Source organism: Bos indicus, chromosome 26 (genome assembly GCF_029378745.1).
Source record: "Bos indicus isolate NIAB-ARS_2022 breed Sahiwal x Tharparkar chromosome 26, NIAB-ARS_B.indTharparkar_mat_pri_1.0, whole genome shotgun sequence".
Classification (NCBI taxonomy): domain Eukaryota; kingdom Metazoa; phylum Chordata; class Mammalia; order Artiodactyla; family Bovidae; genus Bos; species Bos indicus.
In genome coordinates, this window is record NC_091785.1 from 22,893,458 (window position 1) to 22,913,485 (window position 20,028).

General features: G+C 46.0%; 1 protein-coding gene across 11 annotated transcripts in view; it reads left to right on the forward strand.

The window, feature by feature from the left end:
• GBF1 (golgi brefeldin A resistant guanine nucleotide exchange factor 1) overlaps nt 1–20,028 on the forward strand; it is a 124,588-nt gene that overhangs the window by 97,987 nt on the left and 6,573 nt on the right. For 5 of the 11 annotated variants that reach the window (XM_070780721.1, XM_070780714.1, XM_070780717.1 and 2 more), the window contains 26 exons: nt 625–743; nt 1,282–1,390; nt 1,893–1,953; nt 3,151–3,205; nt 3,934–4,032; nt 6,948–7,095; nt 7,423–7,646; nt 8,171–8,339; nt 8,763–8,974; nt 9,609–9,707; nt 10,290–10,484; nt 10,695–10,884; nt 11,476–11,616; nt 11,937–12,025; nt 12,978–13,180; nt 13,621–13,744; nt 14,034–14,159; nt 14,429–14,511; nt 15,164–15,400; nt 15,683–15,776; nt 16,146–16,322; nt 16,647–16,711; nt 16,797–16,920; nt 17,113–17,184; nt 17,329–17,423; nt 17,657–17,810. In XM_070780721.1, the coding sequence (XP_070636822.1) occupies nt 625–743; nt 1,282–1,390; nt 1,893–1,953; nt 3,151–3,205; nt 3,934–4,032; nt 6,948–7,095; nt 7,423–7,646; nt 8,171–8,339; nt 8,763–8,974; nt 9,609–9,707; nt 10,290–10,484; nt 10,695–10,884; nt 11,476–11,616; nt 11,937–12,025; nt 12,978–13,180; nt 13,621–13,744; nt 14,034–14,159; nt 14,429–14,511; nt 15,164–15,400; nt 15,683–15,776; nt 16,146–16,322; nt 16,647–16,711; nt 16,797–16,920; nt 17,113–17,184; nt 17,329–17,423; nt 17,657–17,810 (3,464 nt within the window). The remainder of the gene's footprint in view (nt 1–624; nt 744–1,281; nt 1,391–1,892; nt 1,954–3,150; nt 3,206–3,933; nt 4,033–6,947; nt 7,096–7,422; nt 7,647–8,170; nt 8,340–8,762; nt 8,975–9,608; nt 9,708–10,289; nt 10,485–10,694; nt 10,885–11,475; nt 11,617–11,936; nt 12,026–12,977; nt 13,181–13,620; nt 13,745–14,033; nt 14,160–14,428; nt 14,512–15,163; nt 15,401–15,682; nt 15,777–16,145; nt 16,323–16,646; nt 16,712–16,796; nt 16,921–17,112; nt 17,185–17,328; nt 17,424–17,656; nt 17,811–20,028) is intronic. The other 6 variants (XM_070780716.1, XM_070780718.1, XM_019988447.2 and 3 more) reach the window with 3 other exon arrangements.

Below are 20,028 nucleotides of genomic sequence, written 5' to 3' on the forward strand. Positions count from 1 at the left end.
TGGGCACCCAGATCTGCATATTGGCAGCAGTGACTGTCCATTTTTTACCTCTACTCCCCTACCTCAGTTGCACCAGAATACTGCATTCCAAAAGCAATCAGATAGATGTGTTGAAAGAGAACACATGAAAAGAGAAAGGCTACAACCTTGGCATTCAAAGCTCTGGCCCTCCCAGGCACTTGCTCTGGGCCAAAACCTCAAATTTCCAGGTCCTTCCTCTATCAAGTGAGTACCTTTACACCAGTGATTCCCAAGTGTGGTCCCCTGACCAGCAGCACTAACTTCACCTGGAATCTGGTTAGAAATGCAGATTCTCAGGCCCCATTCTAGACCTACTAAATCAAAAATTTGGGGTGTGGGCCAGCAATTTTTATTTTTTACAAGCTCTCCAGATGATTATGATATATGATTGAGAACCACTTTTACACGGTAGCGTTTGTGCTGGGATGGGCACAACATATATCAGCCAGTTACGGGCAAAAACTCTCAGGTAATTCAGGGAGCCATGGGTTAGAGAATTAAAAAGGAGAAAACTAAAGTCTCTCAAAATAGACCCTACACAGGACGTCTTGACTTTTTGTCTCTCCTCTTCATATCCTTTCTTTTTTTTCTTTGCTGGAGCAGATCCCAGCCATGAGGGCACAGCAGAGGGCATGGAGAACATGGCAGATGCTGTCACCCATGCCCGTTTTGTGGGCACAGATCCTGCCAGCGATGAGGTTGTCCTGATGAAAATCCTTCAGGTAAACGGAGGGGAACAGCAATTAGGCTAATGGCCAGGAGCTGGTGCCTCCGGCCCTACTTACCGGAGCCTGCCAGCAATGTGAAGCTGTGTTTTGACTCCACTGAGGCTTGGAGAGCTACTGTGTTTCCAAACAAGCTGCTCCGTACCCAAAGTAAAAGCTTTTTCTAAGGAAAATAATTAAAAGCTTTAAATTTGATATTGATATCAAATAACCAGAACCCTTAATACACTTGTACCTCTGGCAGACTGTATCTGTGCCATCCATCCATTGGGTTTGTGGGCTAGGGCAGAAATGAGTGCTGAGCTATGTCGAGGTCATATAATGTAAAGACACAACTCCTAAGATAAGCTTCTGAGAGACTGGACCACCAGCACCAAGCCGAAGCAAGGTCAGCATTCTTGCTAACCTCTTTCTCACCCCTGAGCGCTTCCATAGGAGACTAGAGAAACAGGAGGCACTTTCTCTCCCCTCATATACACCCTTCTTCACCCAGCCTGCCTTGTTTATCATAGTGTCTCCTTTTTCTTCCTGGTAGGTACTGCGGACTCTGTTGCTGACCCCAGTAGGTGCCCACCTAACCAATGAATCTGTGTGTGAGATTATGCAGTCTTGCTTCCGGATCTGCTTTGAAATGAGGCTCAGTGGTAGGTGCTTGAATACTGGGCCCTTCATCATTCCTAAGGGCAGTATCTGTGAGTATAAATATAGATGCTGTCTCTGAACCCCAGAGAGACAGAAAACTCATGACTTCTCCATCATCTATCTTGTGGAGCCATAGGGATCTTGAAGTATCTGTACTTGACAATTTGTTTTGTGGCTAGAAGAGACTTTAACTCTGTGCCAGGACAGGAATTGGGCTAGATCGCAGACTGACTTAGCCCAGAACCAGATCTTCCCTTGAGGTTTCTGGGATTGACACCAGCCTACAACCCCTGAGAACATATCCTTGTGCCTTTTTTTCCTGACTCAGTAGTGCCATCTAGTGGGTCAATGAAGTTAAGGCTGCCAGGCTGAGCTGGAGCTGGTTTTAATAAGTTTGGTATAATCCTTAGTAAACAAGGTTTGGAGGGGAGTCTGCTCTGAGAAGCCTCCTGATAATAGCACGGCAAGTAATGACACCTGTGTTATTTGTTTTTGCCTGTGCAGAGTTATTGAGAAAATCCGCAGAGCACACTCTCGTAGACATGGTGCAGCTGCTCTTCACAAGGTAAACCTGCTGCTGTTTGCTTCAGCCCGGCTGCCCAGGCCTCTTGAGCCTGCCTGCTTCCACACAGCCACTTCAGGGACCTGGCCAACCCCACAGCCACATCAGAGGCTACTGAGATTGTGGATGGGAATAGTTCCCTGGGCCCAGGGTTACCATGCAAGGGAGAAGGAGGAGGGAGCTGGCTTGGCCTCAGAGGGAAGCAGAGGGTTATTTGATCTAGGCTGACAGAACTTCTGCCTCCCAGACTTGTGTCAGTTTCTGTGCAAGTAGCAGCTGGGAAAGGAAACCCAGAGAGGAAGCCAAACTCAAGGGAGCCTGGAGCAGGTTGCTGAGCTCCCAGAGCTCAGTCCAGTTTCTGTGAGGAAGGACCAAGGCTAGGGTAACCAACAATCCTGGTTTGCCTGAACTGTCTGTCCTCATTTGAACACTGAAAGTCCTGTATCCTTGCAATCCAAAACCATTGGTTATCCTCATCAAGGCCCTCATCTTAGCCCTGAGGCGAGCGCTTTACAGCTTCCCCTAAGGGATATCGATGATGGAGGAGGTTATGCATGTAGGGGAGCAAGGGTTTTATAGGAAATCAGTGTACTGTGAGACTAAGATTGCTTTTTTAAATAGTCTATTAAAACACACACACACACACACACACACACACACACACACACATATATTTCCCCCTGGGATTTATTTTTGTTCTCAAATCTATAAATAATAATCCTTATTACCCACAGACTAGATTTGCCTCTGGACCCTACTGCTAATTGTTTCCTACTTCTCAGGTTCAAATTTACTGGTTTCAAAACTTCATCTGCCTTTCACTTCTGATCCTATGCCCAGTCTCCTGGGGTTTTAATAGACTGCCCTCTCCCCATATCATGCCTTTCAGCAATATCTGCCAGGTGAATACAAGCAGGAGAGTATCAGTTTAAAGATGAAAAGAGCCTTTGCACTCCAGGGATACTTAGTCACCTTTCCCTCATGACATCTACCTTCTTTTTTAGAACGTGTCTGTGTTCCGTGTTCCTCAATTTCTGTGGCCCTTCGATGAAGCTCTGAAAAGGGTGAAATGAGCCTGTTTCTTTTTCTAGCTTTTCCTAAGAGACTCTGACCTAGAGCGTCTTTGGGCTGTGGCTGAAATGAAGGGGAATATTTGTTGTTATCCCTAATTACAGTCCATGGGATTTTCTTATCTTACAGGTTACCTCAGTTTAAAGAAGAACCCAAGAACTACATGGGGACCAACATGAAAAAGGTATGATCTGCTATCCCTCACCCAGACTTCAATCTCCCAGCTTCTGTGCTATTGGGATTTTCCTGGATACCCTTGCTTAGCAAAAGTATGCTTTTGCCTAGACAGGTTTGCTTGGAATCTAGAAATAGTTATCACTCATTTACCAAGAAATTTTCCAGGTACCTCTTTCCCAAGTACCTCTCCTTCCCCAGCCTTTCCTTTCTAGCCTATCTTTGTTGACCCACCATGTAAGCTAGTGAGCCAGTCCTTCATGGAAACTGGGTGAGGCCCATCAGGCTGGGCAAAAAATGTATGCTGATAAAGGTGAAAGTCCTGCCATCCCCTCAGGGCCCAGTCTTGTCAGCAGGTAGGAGGCCTAGAGAGGCTATACCTAAAATCCCCTGATACTGGATTAGACTGGGCTCATGCTTGGGCTAGCCTCTGACAAGATAAATCAAGTCTGACTCCAGACCAGAAGGTTCTCAAACTGCTAGGAGAAGAATGGTGTTCAGAAGAATGGCCTCTTTCTATCTTAAACTGAAGCCCTGGACTTCACAGGCCTCTCATGAGGATTCTGCTTGCAGCCCTACGAGCTTCTGCCCTTGAAGCTGACCCTGGGCTATTTGGTGCATGAACCTGACCTTCCCATTTCCCCTGCCATCCATCCCCATTCCTGCCCTGTGCCCTGTTGGCTTGTGTCTGAGTTTATTTCACTCTGTTTAAATCGTTCGTTTGCCTGTCTTTCACAGATTTCTCCATGTCTCCTCAACAAACTGGAGCTAAGTAGTGGGGAGCAGACCAAAGCCCTGAACCAGTTAGAGAGGGTACTACTCTTTAAGAACCTCAAGGTCTCTCTCCCTCTCCCTCTCCTTACCCCCTTTTAATTAATTTATTTATTTAAATGTTTATTTTTTATATGTAACATCTGGGTCCCATGTCCTCTGTGTAGAGTGCAATTTACCCCTCTCTAGTAATACCTCACAGCTTTGGAAGAGCTGCATGGGTTTGTAACTTTGCAGTGTTGGGAATTTTCATGGGGCATCTGGCTGCCTGGAGGCAGAAGGAAGCCTTGAACTGGTAACACATTGTGTAGTGAACCTAGATAGAGAGCCTGGGTCCTGCTGCCATCTTGTGAGGAGGCCTAATATCTACCATTTCTAGGGGAACTATGAGGGACCGTCAAATAAGACCCTTCACTTTTCTACCCTCTCTCTGTCTCAGAGCTGGTATTAAAAAGCTTAAGCATAGTCCTTGATTCTAGCTGGATAATTGAACTTGGTTTTGAGGGAAAGGGTAGTCTGTCTGGTTGAGGTCTTTTTCTTCTTGGTTACCATTAAAGGAGTCATTCTAAAATTTAGGACTCTAGATGGATGAAAAGGAGCCAGGTCCCAGGTTAGCCCAGGACACTGGAAATACTTTGTAATCTGCCAGGGGACCCTCTGTCCTTGAGAAGTAGGGGAACTTAGAAGAGGTGCAAGCTAAAGATTACTGTAATCCCCGTATCCCTGCTTTAGGAAGGAGAAGGAAAGAAGGCAGTATGGGCTATCTAAGCTATCCCAAGAGTGTGCATGCTAGAGGTGTAGCTGTGGACATTGAGGTCACTGAAGATGGACTGTGTGTGCACTTGGCAGTCCGCAGGCCTGTGTTCTCGCTGCATGCTTCGTCTCAAAGTTTCATTTGTGTGCTTGCCTAGTCTCAAGTTGCAGCTCTCTTCAGTGGCTACCCTGTGTTTTGCCATGCTTATTAAGCTGGAACCTGCCCCCTGTTTTTAAATAAAGCTTGTATTGTCTGTTGGAAGTAAAATTATATGGAAAAGGTGATGAAGAGTTTCATGAACTGTTCACCCCAGCCCCCACTTTAGGATCTTAGAACAGGGAGCACAGCTATACTTTTAAAGGACTGAGACACTTGTAAGAACTGGCAGCCTCTCAATTCTTACTCCAGCCAAGAGGCAGAGAACACTCATTGAAATGATCAGGTTAAAGCTGCCTCTGCAGAGGATGGAGAAGGAGACAGTGATATGATCCTAGTGTGGGAAGGAATTTCAGTGACTAGCTTCTCAGTGAAAGTGGGACTACCTGGAATTCCTGAAATTGGGGAGCCACCTGGAGAGAAAAGATATCTCACACAAGTCAGCCCAGATGTGAGTGTTTTTTGGAGCTCAGTGACAGTTTCCAGTTTAAGCCAGGAGCTTCCTGTTTTCCCTCATTGATCTCTTGGACTTCTGGCCTATCTGTATGTTTGACTGATTCTTACCTCCAGAACTTTCTTTTGCCATGGACTTGACCCAGATGAGCTTCAGTGGTTCCCGGAGGGAGCATCCTGGTTCCTGCTTACCACAGGAACCGCAGTACTCAGAGCACTTGAAGCTCTATTCTAGGCATATGACTGCTGGCATTTAGGAGATGCAGGCACAAAAAGTGTAAATCCAATGCTAGGCTGTTGCTATGTTACTAAGAGCTGGAAGTGGGGCTCAGCTGTTGGGCCTCTCTCCTTTATGGGTGGAGATATGGGTAGGGAGGGAAAAAATAACGTGCTTTCTAAGCAAAACATCAAAGGTTAGCCAAATTCTGGAGGGCTTGGGGGAAGAAGGGGGGCCTATCCCTCAGATAGCAGAAGGAATTGAATAGGCCAAGGATAACATGGGTATATTCAGCCTTTAGAAAGAGGCAGGGAGAAAAATTGTTTCTACTCTCTTTTAGAGTCATGCTAATGGTTCCTAGAAGAGAATTTTTATTGCCCATCCCAGGAATGGTCCATCAGTCTAGGAATAGTTTGATAGAACTGAAGTGGGATTGGATTCAAACCATAACTGAGAAGGCATCAGGATTAAGAAAATGAAATGAGCCTAAACAAAGTAGCTGTGAACTTAGGGTAGAAAAAAATGCATGAAAATTTATACCCTAAAGTAGTCAACAGGTGATAAAAGTTTTCCTTTGTGACTAAAAAGAAGCTATAGGAGGGATAGAAATATAGCAAGAGAGAGGGAAATGGAATAGAGCAAGAGTCTAAGAAACCAGTAGTCTTAGCATCTGAAAGCATAAAGTTGCTTCTAGAAAGACCCAACAGTGAAAAGGACAGGAGGGCTCATTTATATACTGAAATTGGGAGTACCAGAGCAGCAGCCTGACATGACCTTTCATCCTTAACTCCACAAGTCAGCTGGGATACCACTCCTTCCATAATTCCAAGGAATGAACCTTTGACCTGTTTGATGTAGACAATCAAGCATGAGGGATGTGGTTAGGATCTAGACCCAGTTCATGAAGTAATAGGAAAGCTAAGCATTTGGCTGGGAAGAAGTAGGCTCTCATAGCTGGGTAAGAACTAGGAGTCAAAGGCTTCTATGCAGGTAGTTGAGGAGGAAAGCCCAGGGATCCAGGGCCTGTAGATCTGAAGCTTCTGGCAAAGGACCCCTGCCCTTACCCTTTCTGCACAAGGGTCGGGCACCATCTACAGGGCTCAGGATGGCCACCTGGGATTCAAGGAAGCAGAGTGATGTGTGAGGATTGACCTTAGCAATGACCAGCCTAAAAACAGAATGTCACCTTGCACTTGGAGGCTCCCAGGCTGACCTTTAAAGTGGCAAATGTAGAAGGCCAGCTAGAGGACTAGGACTGTGCTCTGATGGTCTCAATTGTTACTTGGGTACAGATGTGGTGTATAGGCTATTTTCTAGGGACCAGTAGAACTAAAGAAGGGAGATTTCTAGGGATAGAATCCTAATTTGAATATCAGGGCTAATGAGGTATGATATTTCCAGCTGAAAATGAGAGCAGGAGGCATGAGTGATTCATCTAAGTGGAAGAAACAGAAGAGATCTCCCCGGGCCCCACGCCATATGACCAAAGTCATACCAGGTTCAGAGCAGCCCACCTCCAGTGGAACCACCTTATCCTCTAACCTCAGTGGTGAGTACCTTGAGCTGCTTCTTCTGATTGGAATAGGTAGAAGAAAAGCTCCTACCTCTCTCAGGAATTGTGTCAGTGAAGACCAACTAACTGAGGCACTTTGGTCCTTCTGCAGAGAGCAAAAAGGAAAAATTCCAGGTCAGGTCACACTGTGACCATTTAGCAATTCTGCAGTGACTTAAGGTTGTTCTCCTTCCAGTGGGACTATGACTACTTTAGAGACCAGCATATGCAGTCTAGGCAAAAACAAGCAAACAAACGGTACCATGGAGGGTAGGTGTTTCCCAGAGTCTCTTTTCTTTAAGCTTTACTTACTTTATTTGGCAGGTGGGATGCCCTTCATTGATGTACCCACTCCCATCTCCTCTGCAAGTTCAGAAACTGCCTCAGCAGTGGTCAGCCCCTCTACTGACAGTGGTCTGGAGTTCTCTTCCCAGACCACCTCCAAAGAGGACCTCACTGACCTGGAGCAGCCTGGCTCTCCAGGGTACAGCACAGTTGCAGAGTCTGGCAGCAGTGAGCTGGGGGTTCCCGAGCAACCTGAGCCACAGGTATGGCTTTGATTCTAAAGATCCCTGTGCAGTCTTCTGCTGTGGGAATTGGCTTGATCCCTTGGCTCCTTTATCCAGGCCTTGGTTCACAAGAAGGTTGGGGCAGTGGGGGTTCTTCCCCGTTTCCTAGAATTAGCTGTGCTGCCTAGGAAGAATACATAGCATGACTCACTGTGGTGGGTAGCTCCCGGGATTTTCAAGTTACGCATACAGGCAGTACTTGGCAAAGGTGAGGATGCTGGCCATGGCTTTTTCTGGATGTTAATGATCTAAATCCCAAGCCCCTGAGGTCCTCTGTTGGTATGGGGTTCTAGTCACCGTAGGTCAGTGTTGCCTCAGGTGATGTTTTCTGAGTCCGTCATACTCCTTCCCTAAACCATCTTGCAGTGATTCATAGCCCACTGAGCTGGCGCTGAACCCACAGTCCATTAGAGACACTTGGAGGACAGAGACTTAAGGGAAATAAGTTCCAAGTTGCTCTTGCCTCATCCTTTTTCCTATATCCTCCCCATAACTGGTCATAGCAGGAAGGGGCCCATGTGGAAAAGGCCCAATCAACATCTGTGGAATCCATCCCTGAAGTGTTAGAGGAGTGTTCATCCCCTGCTGACCACTCTGACTCCGCCTCTGTCCACGACATGGATTACGTCAATCCCCGGGGCGTGCGCTTTACACAGTCCTCTCAGAAAGAAGGTGAGTACTCTCAGACAGGCTTTTCCCCTATCCAACTCACTAAGCTGTCTGACCCTAAACCATCCTAGATCCAGGGGGTCTTCTAGCAATCTCCTAGGCTATTTTCTAGTGAGGAAATGGAATCAAGCCAGAGGACTGTTGGATGGAGCCCTTCCCTAGCTTACACAGAGAGGGAGTTTGGTTAACAATAGGAAGTGAAAGGGAAGAATAGAAGCTTGAGACTTCTAACAGAAAGGTGGGATCATCAATTCTGATTCCCTTCAATAAGTGAGACTAGTCTCCCTACTGCCCTAGAAAAAAAAAAATTTTTTTTTTTCCAGAAGAGAATCACTTATCTGAAATATTCTGTATAATACAGGGCAGGTTAGTCCTGTGATTGAGCCAGTTTCTTAGCAATCCCACTTCCCTCCTGGCCTTTCCCAGGCACAGCTTTGGTCCCGTATGGTCTTCCCTGCATCCGTGAGCTCTTCCGCTTTCTCATCTCCCTCACCAACCCACACGACCGCCACAACTCCGAGGTTATGATCCACATGGGACTGCATCTGCTCACAGTGGCTCTTGAGTCTGCCCCCATAGCCCAGTGCCAAACCCTCTTGGGCCTCATCAAGGATGAGATGTGCCGCCACTTATTCCAGGTAAGACTGGATTTCTAGAGGGGCGCCAAGCCCCTGGCTTTTTTTCAGGGTCTCTTAAGGGCCAGGGACACAGGGAGGTTTGGCTGATTCGTGTGAAGAGTATAGGACCCAGGAAAGAACCTACCTCCCCTACTGACCGCTGCTGCTGCTGCTGCTAAGTCGCTTCAGTCGTGTCCGACTCTGTGCGACCCCATAGACGGCAGCCCACCAGGCTCCCCCGTCCCTGGGATTCTCCAGGCAAGAACGCTGGAGTGGGTTGCCATTTCCTTCTCCAATGCATGAAAGTGAAAAGTGGAAGGGAAGTCGCTCAGTTGTGTCCGACTCTTAGCAACCCCATGGACTGCAGCCTATCAGGCTCCTCCATCCATGGGATTTTCCAGGCAAGAGTATTGGAGTGGGATGCCATTGCCTTCTCCGACTGACCACTAATGATAGTCAAGAGGCCTCCGTTAATTCCCCGGGGATGCTGGCAACCAAGGGGAAACATAGGAATGGCTGGATACAGAGTTCCCTCAGAGCACAGATATAGAGTTCCCTTGGTGGCAACTTCCCACAGTTTGCTCTCCTGCTCTTCTCTTGGTTGAGCCAAAGTCAGGTTCAGAAACCTAATGGCCTGTCCTACTGTGATCTCCAGCTACTCAGCGTAGAGCGACTGAACCTTTATGCTGCTTCCCTTCGGGTATGCTTCCTACTCTTTGAGAGCATGAGGGAGCATCTCAAGTTCCAATTAGAGGTGAGTTTCTTGAACTTGGAAAAAAGAAGGAAAAAAAAATAGGAAGATGTATGACACCTTCATTTGGATCAGCTTTGTCATGCTGCAGGGGTGGGATTTAGTGGCATCTGAGGAGAGTGCTTTTAGCCTCCATAGTTTGGTTCACTGGCTAACCTCCCTCATGGTCAAATTAAAAGGAGCCCAGAGAAATCTGCCTGGCTTTAAAATAGGAGAACCCAAACGTAGAACGGGCAAGTAACCTCCCTGTGAGTGGGTACAACTCTTTTGCCTATAGTTCTTTTGCAACACAAGCAGGCAGGTCAAGCTGAATTCACCAGAAAATTGCAAAAAGGAACCCTGAATAGGAGCAGATCAGGCTCACAGAGCACAAAAAGGGCAATAGGCAACTTGTTTTGGATCAGGCACGAGGTAAAGAACCAGCCCGCTCCATCATGAAGGGCAAAGAGAGGAATGTCTTTAGGTATGGAATACCGTTGTCTCTTAATGCATGCTTCCTGGCTAGCATTTGCTTCCTGTCTAATTTGCCTCTTCTTATCTTGAACCCTTTCCCCATCCAAATGGCAATTACTGGATTATTGTCAGATGTACATCAAAAAGCTCATGGAGATCATCACTGTGGAGAACCCGAAGATGCCTTATGAGATGAAGGAGATGGCACTGGAGGCTATTGTGCAGCTCTGGCACATCCCCAGCTTTGTCACCGAGCTCTATATCAACTATGATTGTGACTACTACTGCTCCAACCTCTTTGAAGATCTCACCAAGCTGCTGTCCAAGGTGCTGAGCATTGTTACTGGTCTCTAGAAAGAAAATTAAGGAAATCTCTCTGGTGGTAGTGAGGATAGTACATATAGGGAATGAAACACTTGAAAGTTGGGGAACAAAAGGAAGGGCATTTTCTCAAAGCAATGTAAAAGTTACGGGCAGTTTTAGGATTTTTTGAGAAGTATTCTAACCTCAAGTCTACTGGATCTGTTTACTTTCCAGAATGCCTTCCCTGTGTCTGGTCAGCTCTATACAACACATCTGCTGTCTCTCGATGCCCTATTGACAGTGATTGACAGCACTGAGGCCCACTGCCAGGCCAAAGTCCTCAACAACCTTATCCAGCAAGAAAGGAAAGAGGCAGCCAGACCTGGCTATGAGGCAGTAGATGGCACTCGAGAAGCCAACAGTAGTGAGAGGAATTTCTTTTCTTTGAGAATCCCAGGAGTCTATGTTTATCCCTTCTCTACTCACTGAATCCTTTCTCCTACATTTTCATTTCTTCCTCTGAAGTACTCCTAATTCTGTGTTTCTAAGATTTGGTGATGTGAATCATAGACCAGACTGGCACATTAACAGACTCATGGACTTCTCCCTTTCTCTTCTTCCGTACTTTGTCTTTTTTACCAAATTGTTATTTCTTTATGGGGAGAAAAGAGAATTTAGATTAAATGATATATAGGACCTTTTCCTACTTTCCTTTTCCTACTCCCAGTAACTGCCTCAAATCTAATTAATCTTCTCTAACTTTTCCTTGAGATTGAGGTGCAGAAGATCAAGGAAAGTGACTCAGTAATCTATTTATTAAACTATAGAATCTAATGCTTGACTAATGTGGGATAGTGAATACTTATTTGGGCTTGAGTTTATCCTGTCAGGGTTGGTGACCTATGTGGGAACTTGCAGATCTCTTTTGCCTGAGACTCGATTGTCCTGAAGCACTGCTTGACTTACTACAGTACCTACAGTACAGTCTTCACTTAGCTTCTTCTCTCTTAACCAGCTGAGAGAGCAGCCAGTGATGGGAAGGCTACAGGCATGGCCCCAGACATCGCAGGCCTGAATCTGCCAGGTGGAGGGCGGCTGCCAGCAGAACATGGGAAACCAGGATGCAGTGATCTGGAGGAAGCTGGTGACTCCGGGGGTATGTACTGGATGTCCATCTTCCTCAGCCCCCTCAGCTTGAAGACCTGTTGGAGAACAGAGGGGATGGTTGCAGAAACCCCTGAGGGCAGTACCCAAATGAACTTGGCCGCTAACCTTGGCTTCAGACCCAGAGAGAGGAAGGAGAACATTGGGAGCCCTAGCAAATAGAACTTCTAGGGATGTGAAAGACTGATGAGCACAAGAAACTTTCTGAGGCATCCTTGTTTTCACTAGAGGGTATATCAGGATCCTTCTAAAAGTCATTATCCTGGTAAAAGAGGTCTTACTGGTGTTTCACTCTTTCCCTCTCATTCCTAGCTGACAAAAAGTTTACCCGGAAGCCACCTCGATTTTCCTGTATCCTGCCAGATCCACGGGAGTTGATTGAAATTAAAAACAAAAAGAAGGTACATATAGATATCCCCAGAGCTCAACCTCTACCCGCTCTGACTGGGTGTTCTCTGTGGGGTTCCGTCTCAGAGAACAAGGGAGAGTTTCAGCTCACTGAACAGTTTGCTATGGCTAATTTTTGTGCTTGTTGGGACTTCAGCAGTCCCCCAGTCTCCTTTGAAGCCCTTCATTACTCCTAAGCCATGTAATCAGGACCACCTTTTGTGTGCTCCTGGGCAAATGCTTCCCTCACTGAGAGTCAAGTGTTACTTGTGGTGACAGGAGTCCTGGGAACTGGTATCCTGTGGGTCACTGAAGGTTATTGGTCATCTGGAGCTCTGGGGTGATCATTGGCAATAAAAGGGTATTGACATTTATTCTGGTGCTTTTAGTAAAGTTCAAATAACTGTGCTTTGTGGTTTTCTTAATACAAAGAAAACCTATTTAACCCTTCTTCATCTTAAGGCCAGCCTATATGACTTTGGTTTACATGTGCCCTTGATTGCAGAACTGTGGATAGACAGTCAAAAAGGTATCGTCACAGTTAGTTCGCCTTGTCTTTCAAACTCCAGGGCCTTAAGAGCTAGGAAACCAAAGAAAGAAAGGGAATCTGTAAAGAAAGACTAGAATCAGCTAGTCTGTAAACAAATACTAGGGATGGCTGTAAAACTGAAAAGAAAACCTTCTCTAGTCTCTTTCTTCTACTTTTTCCCCCTGATTCTCAGATTGGAGGAGAGTGCTATGCATTTTTAGTACTCAGAAAAGGAGTGAGAAGGAATTCCTCAGCCAGTTCTACATAAACAATGGGGATTGGGGAAATCTAAGGGTCAATATGATTCAGCCTTAGTTCTGGAGTGAGCTGTGTCCTAGGAACCCATTAGGTGACCAGCTGTGGACCCTGATGGAGGCCTGGTCTTGTCTGCTTTAGGGGCAGAGCAGCTTTTGACACCTCCTATCTTTCTCCTGCAGCTGCTGATCACTGGCACAGAGCAGTTCAACCAGAAACCAAAGAAGGGGATCCAGTTTTTGCAGGAGAAAGGTCTCCTTACCATCCCAATGGATAACACAGAGGTAGCCCAGTGGCTGCGAGAGAACCCTCGACTGGACAAGAAAATGATTGGAGAGTTTGTGAGTGACCGCAAAAACATTGACCTGCTGGAGAGCTTTGTGAGGTGAGGAAACTGTAAGAAACGTGGGATGTAGTTGGGGGACAGACAGTTCAAAACAGTACCAGTCAGTTCCTGCTGGTAACCCAGGTCACACGCTTTTCCTCTTCCCAAGATTTATATCTGTTGAGTTTAAAAGAGTCTCCAGCAAGAAAGCTGAAGGGGCCAATCCATTCTATACAGAGAACATTGCAAAGGGGTAGAGCAGGGTTCCTGAGCACAGAGCAGGTTCTGGGTTCCAGAATGAAATTTCTAGGCAGGAGCACACTGATGTGAAAAGTACTAACCGACTCAGTGTTAGAGATGTCCAGAATATACCTCCCCTTTGCCAAAGCCTTCAGCTTCTGTTCCAATAGGAGAAGCTTAGGGGAACTATAGCTATAGATAACCCAACATTTGCAACTTATTATATCTTAAGTCTTTCATCCTTCTTTCTTTCCCTGTAGCACTTTCAGCTTTCAGGGTCTGCGATTAGATGAAGCTCTCCGGCTCTACCTGGAAGCCTTCCGCTTGCCCGGGGAAGCACCGGTCATCCAGAGGTTGCTAGAGGCATTCACAGAACATTGGAGGGTGAGTTTGAGTGGCAGGGGCTGAGTCCAACATCCCAAATTAATTTGACTAAGGGTTTCTGTGGCTTCAACTGAAAGACCCAGTTTCTGTCTCCTAAGAAGGCTGAGAAGAACATCAATGAGCTTTTTCCCATAGAGGGGATGCCAACTTCCATCAAGGAGTTGGCAAGAGATGGGTCATTTTCTGACTGGTACCTTCCCTCTGTCTCAGCATTGACCAGTAGGTTGGCAGTGAGGGTTTGATTGGCCAGAGAAGAGCATTGACATAGGCGGGGTCTTTGCTTTTTCAGAATTGTAATGGCTCCCCATTTGCCAATAGCGATGCCTGCTTTGCCCTGGCCTATGCTGTCATCATGCTTAATACTGACCAGCACAACCACAATGTTCGCAAACAGAATGCGCCCATGACCCTAGAGGTAAGACTGAATCCCAGCCGTGGCAGAGCAGTTCCAGCACAGCTTTGGAGGTAGCAGGAAGGATGTGGGATTTCCATTGGGCACAGTGGACACGGTTCTGTCCAAGGGAGTCAGGGAGGGCTGGGCAGTACAGAAGAGGAACTGGGATAGGGAAGTGGATTCTTTTACTTACTGTTTCCTAAGTCCTATTTACCATAGACCCAGGAGTTCCTTGAGTGGGGCTTCAGCATTGACACATGGTAGGGTGAATCTTACTGCCCTGTCTCTAGGAGTTTCGCAAAAATCTAAAAGGTGTGAATGGAGGCAAGGACTTTGAACAAGACATCCTGGAGGACATGTACCATGCCATCAAGTGAGTATGTGTAGAGAATGTTGTAACATCTCTGCTAAGGAGAAGCACACTGCTTCCTTTTCCAAATGTTGGCATCATATCAGTCTGCAGTGACTCACATGCCCTGGATTTAGCTTCGTACTTTAGCTGGGCAGCCCCATCTCCTCCAACTCATTTATTTCTTAAAGAAGCTGAACAGTACTATAACTGAAGAACCCTGAGCCAGGATTCAAACTGCCTCTGCTGAGTGGAGGGGGCATCATTGCCCTGTTTTCTGAATCCACAGCAGCTAGATTTTCCTGTCTAGCTCACAAAATGCGTTAGGATGGGGGTAGTAGAGAACCCAAAATGAGTGCTAGAGGGTGAAGTTTGGGACACTTAGATTTTTACTATAAACCAGAAAAAGAATTGTTTATTCTCTCATACTCAGAAAGAATATGAGATCTTACTATAGAACTAAAGGGCCACTTAGGCGAGACAGGGCTTGGAGATTATGGGATGCTTCCTTTCTTTCTCCCTGGTGCCACTGGTGGGCAGGAAAGCAGACCACTAAGCTGCAGTTTTGATGACCTCTCATTGGTGGAAGTGCCAGTTCTGGGCAAAGCCCCTTTTCCTAGGTTGTGACCAGTCAGTTCAGAGCAGTGCACCTACTCTTTTTGTTACCTCCTGACAGGAATGAGGAAATTGTGATGCCTGAGGAGCAGACAGGCTTGGTCCGGGAGAATTATGTGTGGAATGTGCTGCTTCATCGTGGTGCCACCCCAGAGGGCATATTCCTACGTGTGCCTGCTGGCAGCTATGATCTTGACCTCTTCACCATGACCTGGGGCCCCACTATTGCTGCTCTCTCTTATGTCTTTGACAAAAGCCTTGAGGAGACAATCATCCAAAAAGCCATCTCAGGCTTCAGGTAGCCAGGATTTGACTTTGGTCTTAATCTTCTTCCACCTCTCTGAGTTAACATGATTGCCTCCATGCCTCTCTGACTCCTACTCTTATTGTCCTTAGAATGGGGTTCCTCCTGAGTTTTTGGAGGGAGACTGAAGCTTGGGAAAGCTCAGTATTAAACAGACTCAAGAGTAAAAGGTTTCTTCCTGAGACTGATTAGGGAAGAATCCCAAGCAAGCCTCCTTGAGGACTTGGAAAGGCTGCCTGGCCTCTCAGTGACTGTATCTGGTATGTGACATTACAGGAAGTGCGCCATGATCTCCGCCCACTATGGCCTCAGTGATGTGTTTGACAATCTCATCATCTCTCTATGCAAATTCACAGCTCTCAGCAGTGAGGTGAGCAGCGATAGGAACTGTGTTCTTGGCATTCCAAAGGAAGACCTCTCCCTTGGCCATAGATCTACCCTTATCTGTGGAGCTGATTCCCTTCAGCATATTCTCTCACTCAGCCAGACTACAGAAGAGCTTAGGCCATTTCTGTCTGACATCCCTGTGATGAGAATAGCATTACCTCATATAATGGGGATGAGAGAGGAGACACAATAGTGGAGAAGGCCTTAGCCAGGTTAGCCCTTCTCACCAACATTACAGGGGATTGAAGCAGAAATAGCAGAAGGACCCTTAGGAACCATAGGTACAGGCCAAAGAGAATCTCCTTTCAATTCATTTGCCAGGCTCTCAGCCTCTTCTCATCTTCTTTTCCAGTCTATTGAGAACCTACCCACTGTGTTTGGAAGCAACCCTAAAGCCCACATTGCAGCCAAGACGGTGTTCCATTTGGCCCACCGTCATGGTGACATCCTGCGAGAGGGCTGGAAGAATATCATGGAGGCCATGCTGCAACTCTTCCGAGCCCAACTGCTACCCAAGGCTATGGTAGAGGTAATTCTTGGTAGGAGACTAATCGATAATAACAAGGCAAGAGGTCCAAGATTATGTACTGTTTGTTTTTAGAAATGGTTGAGAATAGCACTGGGCCTGATGCATGCTTACCAGGAACGCCTCAAATGTAAGACCACAGATCTTCAGCCAGGGGATAGCTGTGAAGGAAGACTGGTAGAAGTCATTACCAGTCACCAATTGGAGGGGACCCTGTCTGTTGTGGAGGGCAGAGGGCAACAGGAAAAAAGCCAGAAAACTTTACTCAGAGGAATAGGAAATGCAAAAGGCATGTGAGAAGAAATTATTCTTGACCTGATTTTCCAGGTAGAAGACTTTGTGGATCCCAATGGCAAGATCTGTCTACAGCGGGAAGAGACACCATCAAACCGGTGAGGGCAAATCAGAGGCTAGAGACTTTGGGGAGGGAGTATTAGAACTGTAGAGCTCACTAGAGCTTGTACCCTCTTTCTCCAGAGGAGAGTCAACAGTGCTGAGCTTTGTGAGCTGGCTGACACTAAGTGGTACTGAGCAGTCTAGTGTGCGGGGCCCATCCACTGAAAACCAAGAGGCCAAGAGAATGGCTTTGGACTGTATCAAGGTAACTGACCCTGCTCACCCCTGGTGAACAAGCCTAGACCCTTCTGTACAAGATAAGACACCGCTGTATGAACTGAAGACTAGGATCACTAGCGTTTGTGACCAGAGCTGACTCCTTCTGCCCTCTCTTCCTAGCTTCTTGGGAACATTCTCTTCCCTCTAGTCCTTATCATTAACCCTTGTGCCCCTCTAGCAATGTGACCCAGAAAAGATGATCACAGAAAGCAAATTCCTCCAGCTGGAGTCACTGCAGGAGCTCATGAAGGTACAGAGTGAAGAGGAAAGAGGGATGAAAGGGCTGGGCTGGGTCTGGGAGGGGAGACAGGGAATATGCCTCAGTCACTGTCAGGGCTGGGCCAATGGCTGGCTTCTTCTCCATGCCTTCTTTCCTGCAATTATTCTCCTCCAGGCTCTGGTCTCAGTGACACCAGATGAAGAGACCTATGATGAAGAGGATGCTGCTTTCTGCCTGGAAATGCTGCTGAGGATTGTGCTAGAGAACAGGTAGCAGGCAGTCTTTAGGCAGGCCTCATACTGGACTTGTGCCAAAGGGATGGAAGCCTGGAGTCATCTTGCAGGGTGGACTCTAGGGACAAGAAGCACAGGAAGCTGCAGGCAGTGGAGGAGAAGCTTGCTCATTAGACCTGCCTTGCAGGGCCTAGCTTCAGTCAGAAAAGAAGGCTTATTGCCTACCGGCCTCTTCATCTGAGACTGTCTTCATCCCTTATGTTTCTCAGGGACCGTGTTGGCTGTGTGTGGCAGACTGTTCGAGACCATCTATACCACCTATGTGTCCAGGCCCAGGACTTCTGCTTCCTTGTGGAGCGGGCAGTGGTGGGGCTGCTGCGCCTAGCCATTCGGTTACTCCGGAGAGAAGAGATCAGTGGCCAGGTAAGCAGAGTGCAGCTGGGAGGGCAGGAAGTTATATAAGGGGTAGAACCACAGTATTAGTTATGGATATGGCCTGAAACAGAGAGCTCATTTAATACCCTATAGCATGAGCCCAATGGCAACCCACTCCAGTACTCTTGCCTGGAAAATCCCATGGACGGGAAGGGCCTGGTGGGCTGCAGTCCATGGGGTCACTAGGGTCGGACACGACTGAAGCGACTTAGCAGCAGCAGCAGCAGCAGCATGAGCCCAGTGATCTACACAGGGCTGGGGGAGTCTTAACAGGTGGCATTGGAAGTGAGTCTGGAATGGCCTCAGGCATGAAGCCTGATACTCAGCATCTGTGCTCGGTAGGGTTGGACAGCTACTGCCCTGTGGCAGTCCCAGCCCTGTACCTGATTTCCTAGTTCTCATGCTTAGGACCTTTGCCCAATTTATAAAAAGACAACCAGCATAGAAATAATAAGTGAGTTCTGCAAGATCAGGGGATATAAGATCAATACACAAAAATTAATCACATTTTTTAATACTAACAATGATCATATAGAAAATGAAACCATTTCAAGTGTTCCAAATGAAATCAAATACTTAGCTATAGACCTAACAAAACATGTATATACTCTGTATGCTAAAAATTACAAAATGCTGATGAAAGATATTAAAGAAGACCCATATAAATGAGACATAGTATATGCATAGATTGAAAGATTCAGTGTAGTGAGGACACCATTTCTCTGTTAATTGATCTGTTTAATGCAACTCCTATGAAGATCCCAGCAAGGTTTTTTTGTAGACAAACAAGCTTATTCTAAGATTTACATGGAAAAGCACAGGCCCTAGAATAGCCAAAAAACATTTTGAGAAAAAAGGTGGGAAGGGTCACTCCATCTGATATTAAGGCTTACTATACAGCTACAGTAATCAACACTGTGGTATTTTTGGAGGGACAGACACATGAATCAATGTAACAAGCCAAAAACAGACCCACACAAAGAAACCTAACTAATTTTTTGACAAAGGTGCAAAAATAATTCAGTATAGAAAGGATAACCTTTTTAATTGCTGGAGCAATTGAAATCCACGGTGGGCGGTGAACCTAGACCTAAGCCTCATACTTTATAGAAAAGTTAACTCAAAATGAATTATAGATTTAAATGTAAAATGTAAAACTCGGAAACCTTTAGATAGAAATACATGAGGATATCTTTGGGAGCTGAGCCAAGAGTTCTTAGACTTGACACCAAAAATACAATCCATAAAAGGAAAAACTGATAAATTAGACTCATCAATATGAAAAATTCTACTCTATCAGAGCCCAATGTGGAAAGGATATAAAGACAAGGAGTGTTTGTTTTCAAATCAAATACCTGAGAAAAGACTAATATCTAAAATGTAAAAGAACACAAAACATAACAGTAAAAAAAAAAAATTAGAAAATGAGTGAAATATATGAAAAAGATACACAGATGGCAGATAAGCACATGAAAAAGATTAAGTGATGTTCAAATCATTAGCCAGCAGGGAAACACAAAACCACAGTGAAATACCACTGCACACCTCTCAGAATGACTAAAGTGAAAAATAGGGATAATACCAAATGCAGACAAGGATGTGGGTCACTCATAAATTGCTGGTGGGAATGTAAAACAATAGAGTCATTTCTTATCAAACTAAACATGCAGTTTTAACCCAGTCCAGCAATTGTGCTCTTGGGTGCTTATCCTAGAGCAATGAAAGCTAACTTTTATAAAAACCTGTGCATGAATGTTCACAGAAGCTTTATTTGTAGTAGCCAAAACTAGAATCAGCCCAGATGGTTTTCAGCATAAAAGTATAGTGTATGTATACCATGGGATACTATTCGGCAACTAAAAGCAACAGACTATTGATACACAATTTCTTGGATGGTTCTCCAAGGAATTATGCTAAATGAAAAAAGCCAATCCCAAAAGGTTATATACTGTATAATTCCATTTATATGACATTTTTGATTGACAGAGTTTTAGAAGTTGTGGACAAATGCCCAGGGGGTAAGGATCGGGGCAAGAAAGAGTTCATGGAATTCTCCAGGCCAGAATACCAAAGTGGGTAGCCTTTCCCTTCTCCAGGGGATCTTCCCAACCCAGGGATCGAACCCAGGTCTCCCGCATTGCAAATGGATTCTTTACCAGCTGAGTCACAAGGGAAGCCCAATAATACTGGAGTGGGTAACCTAGCC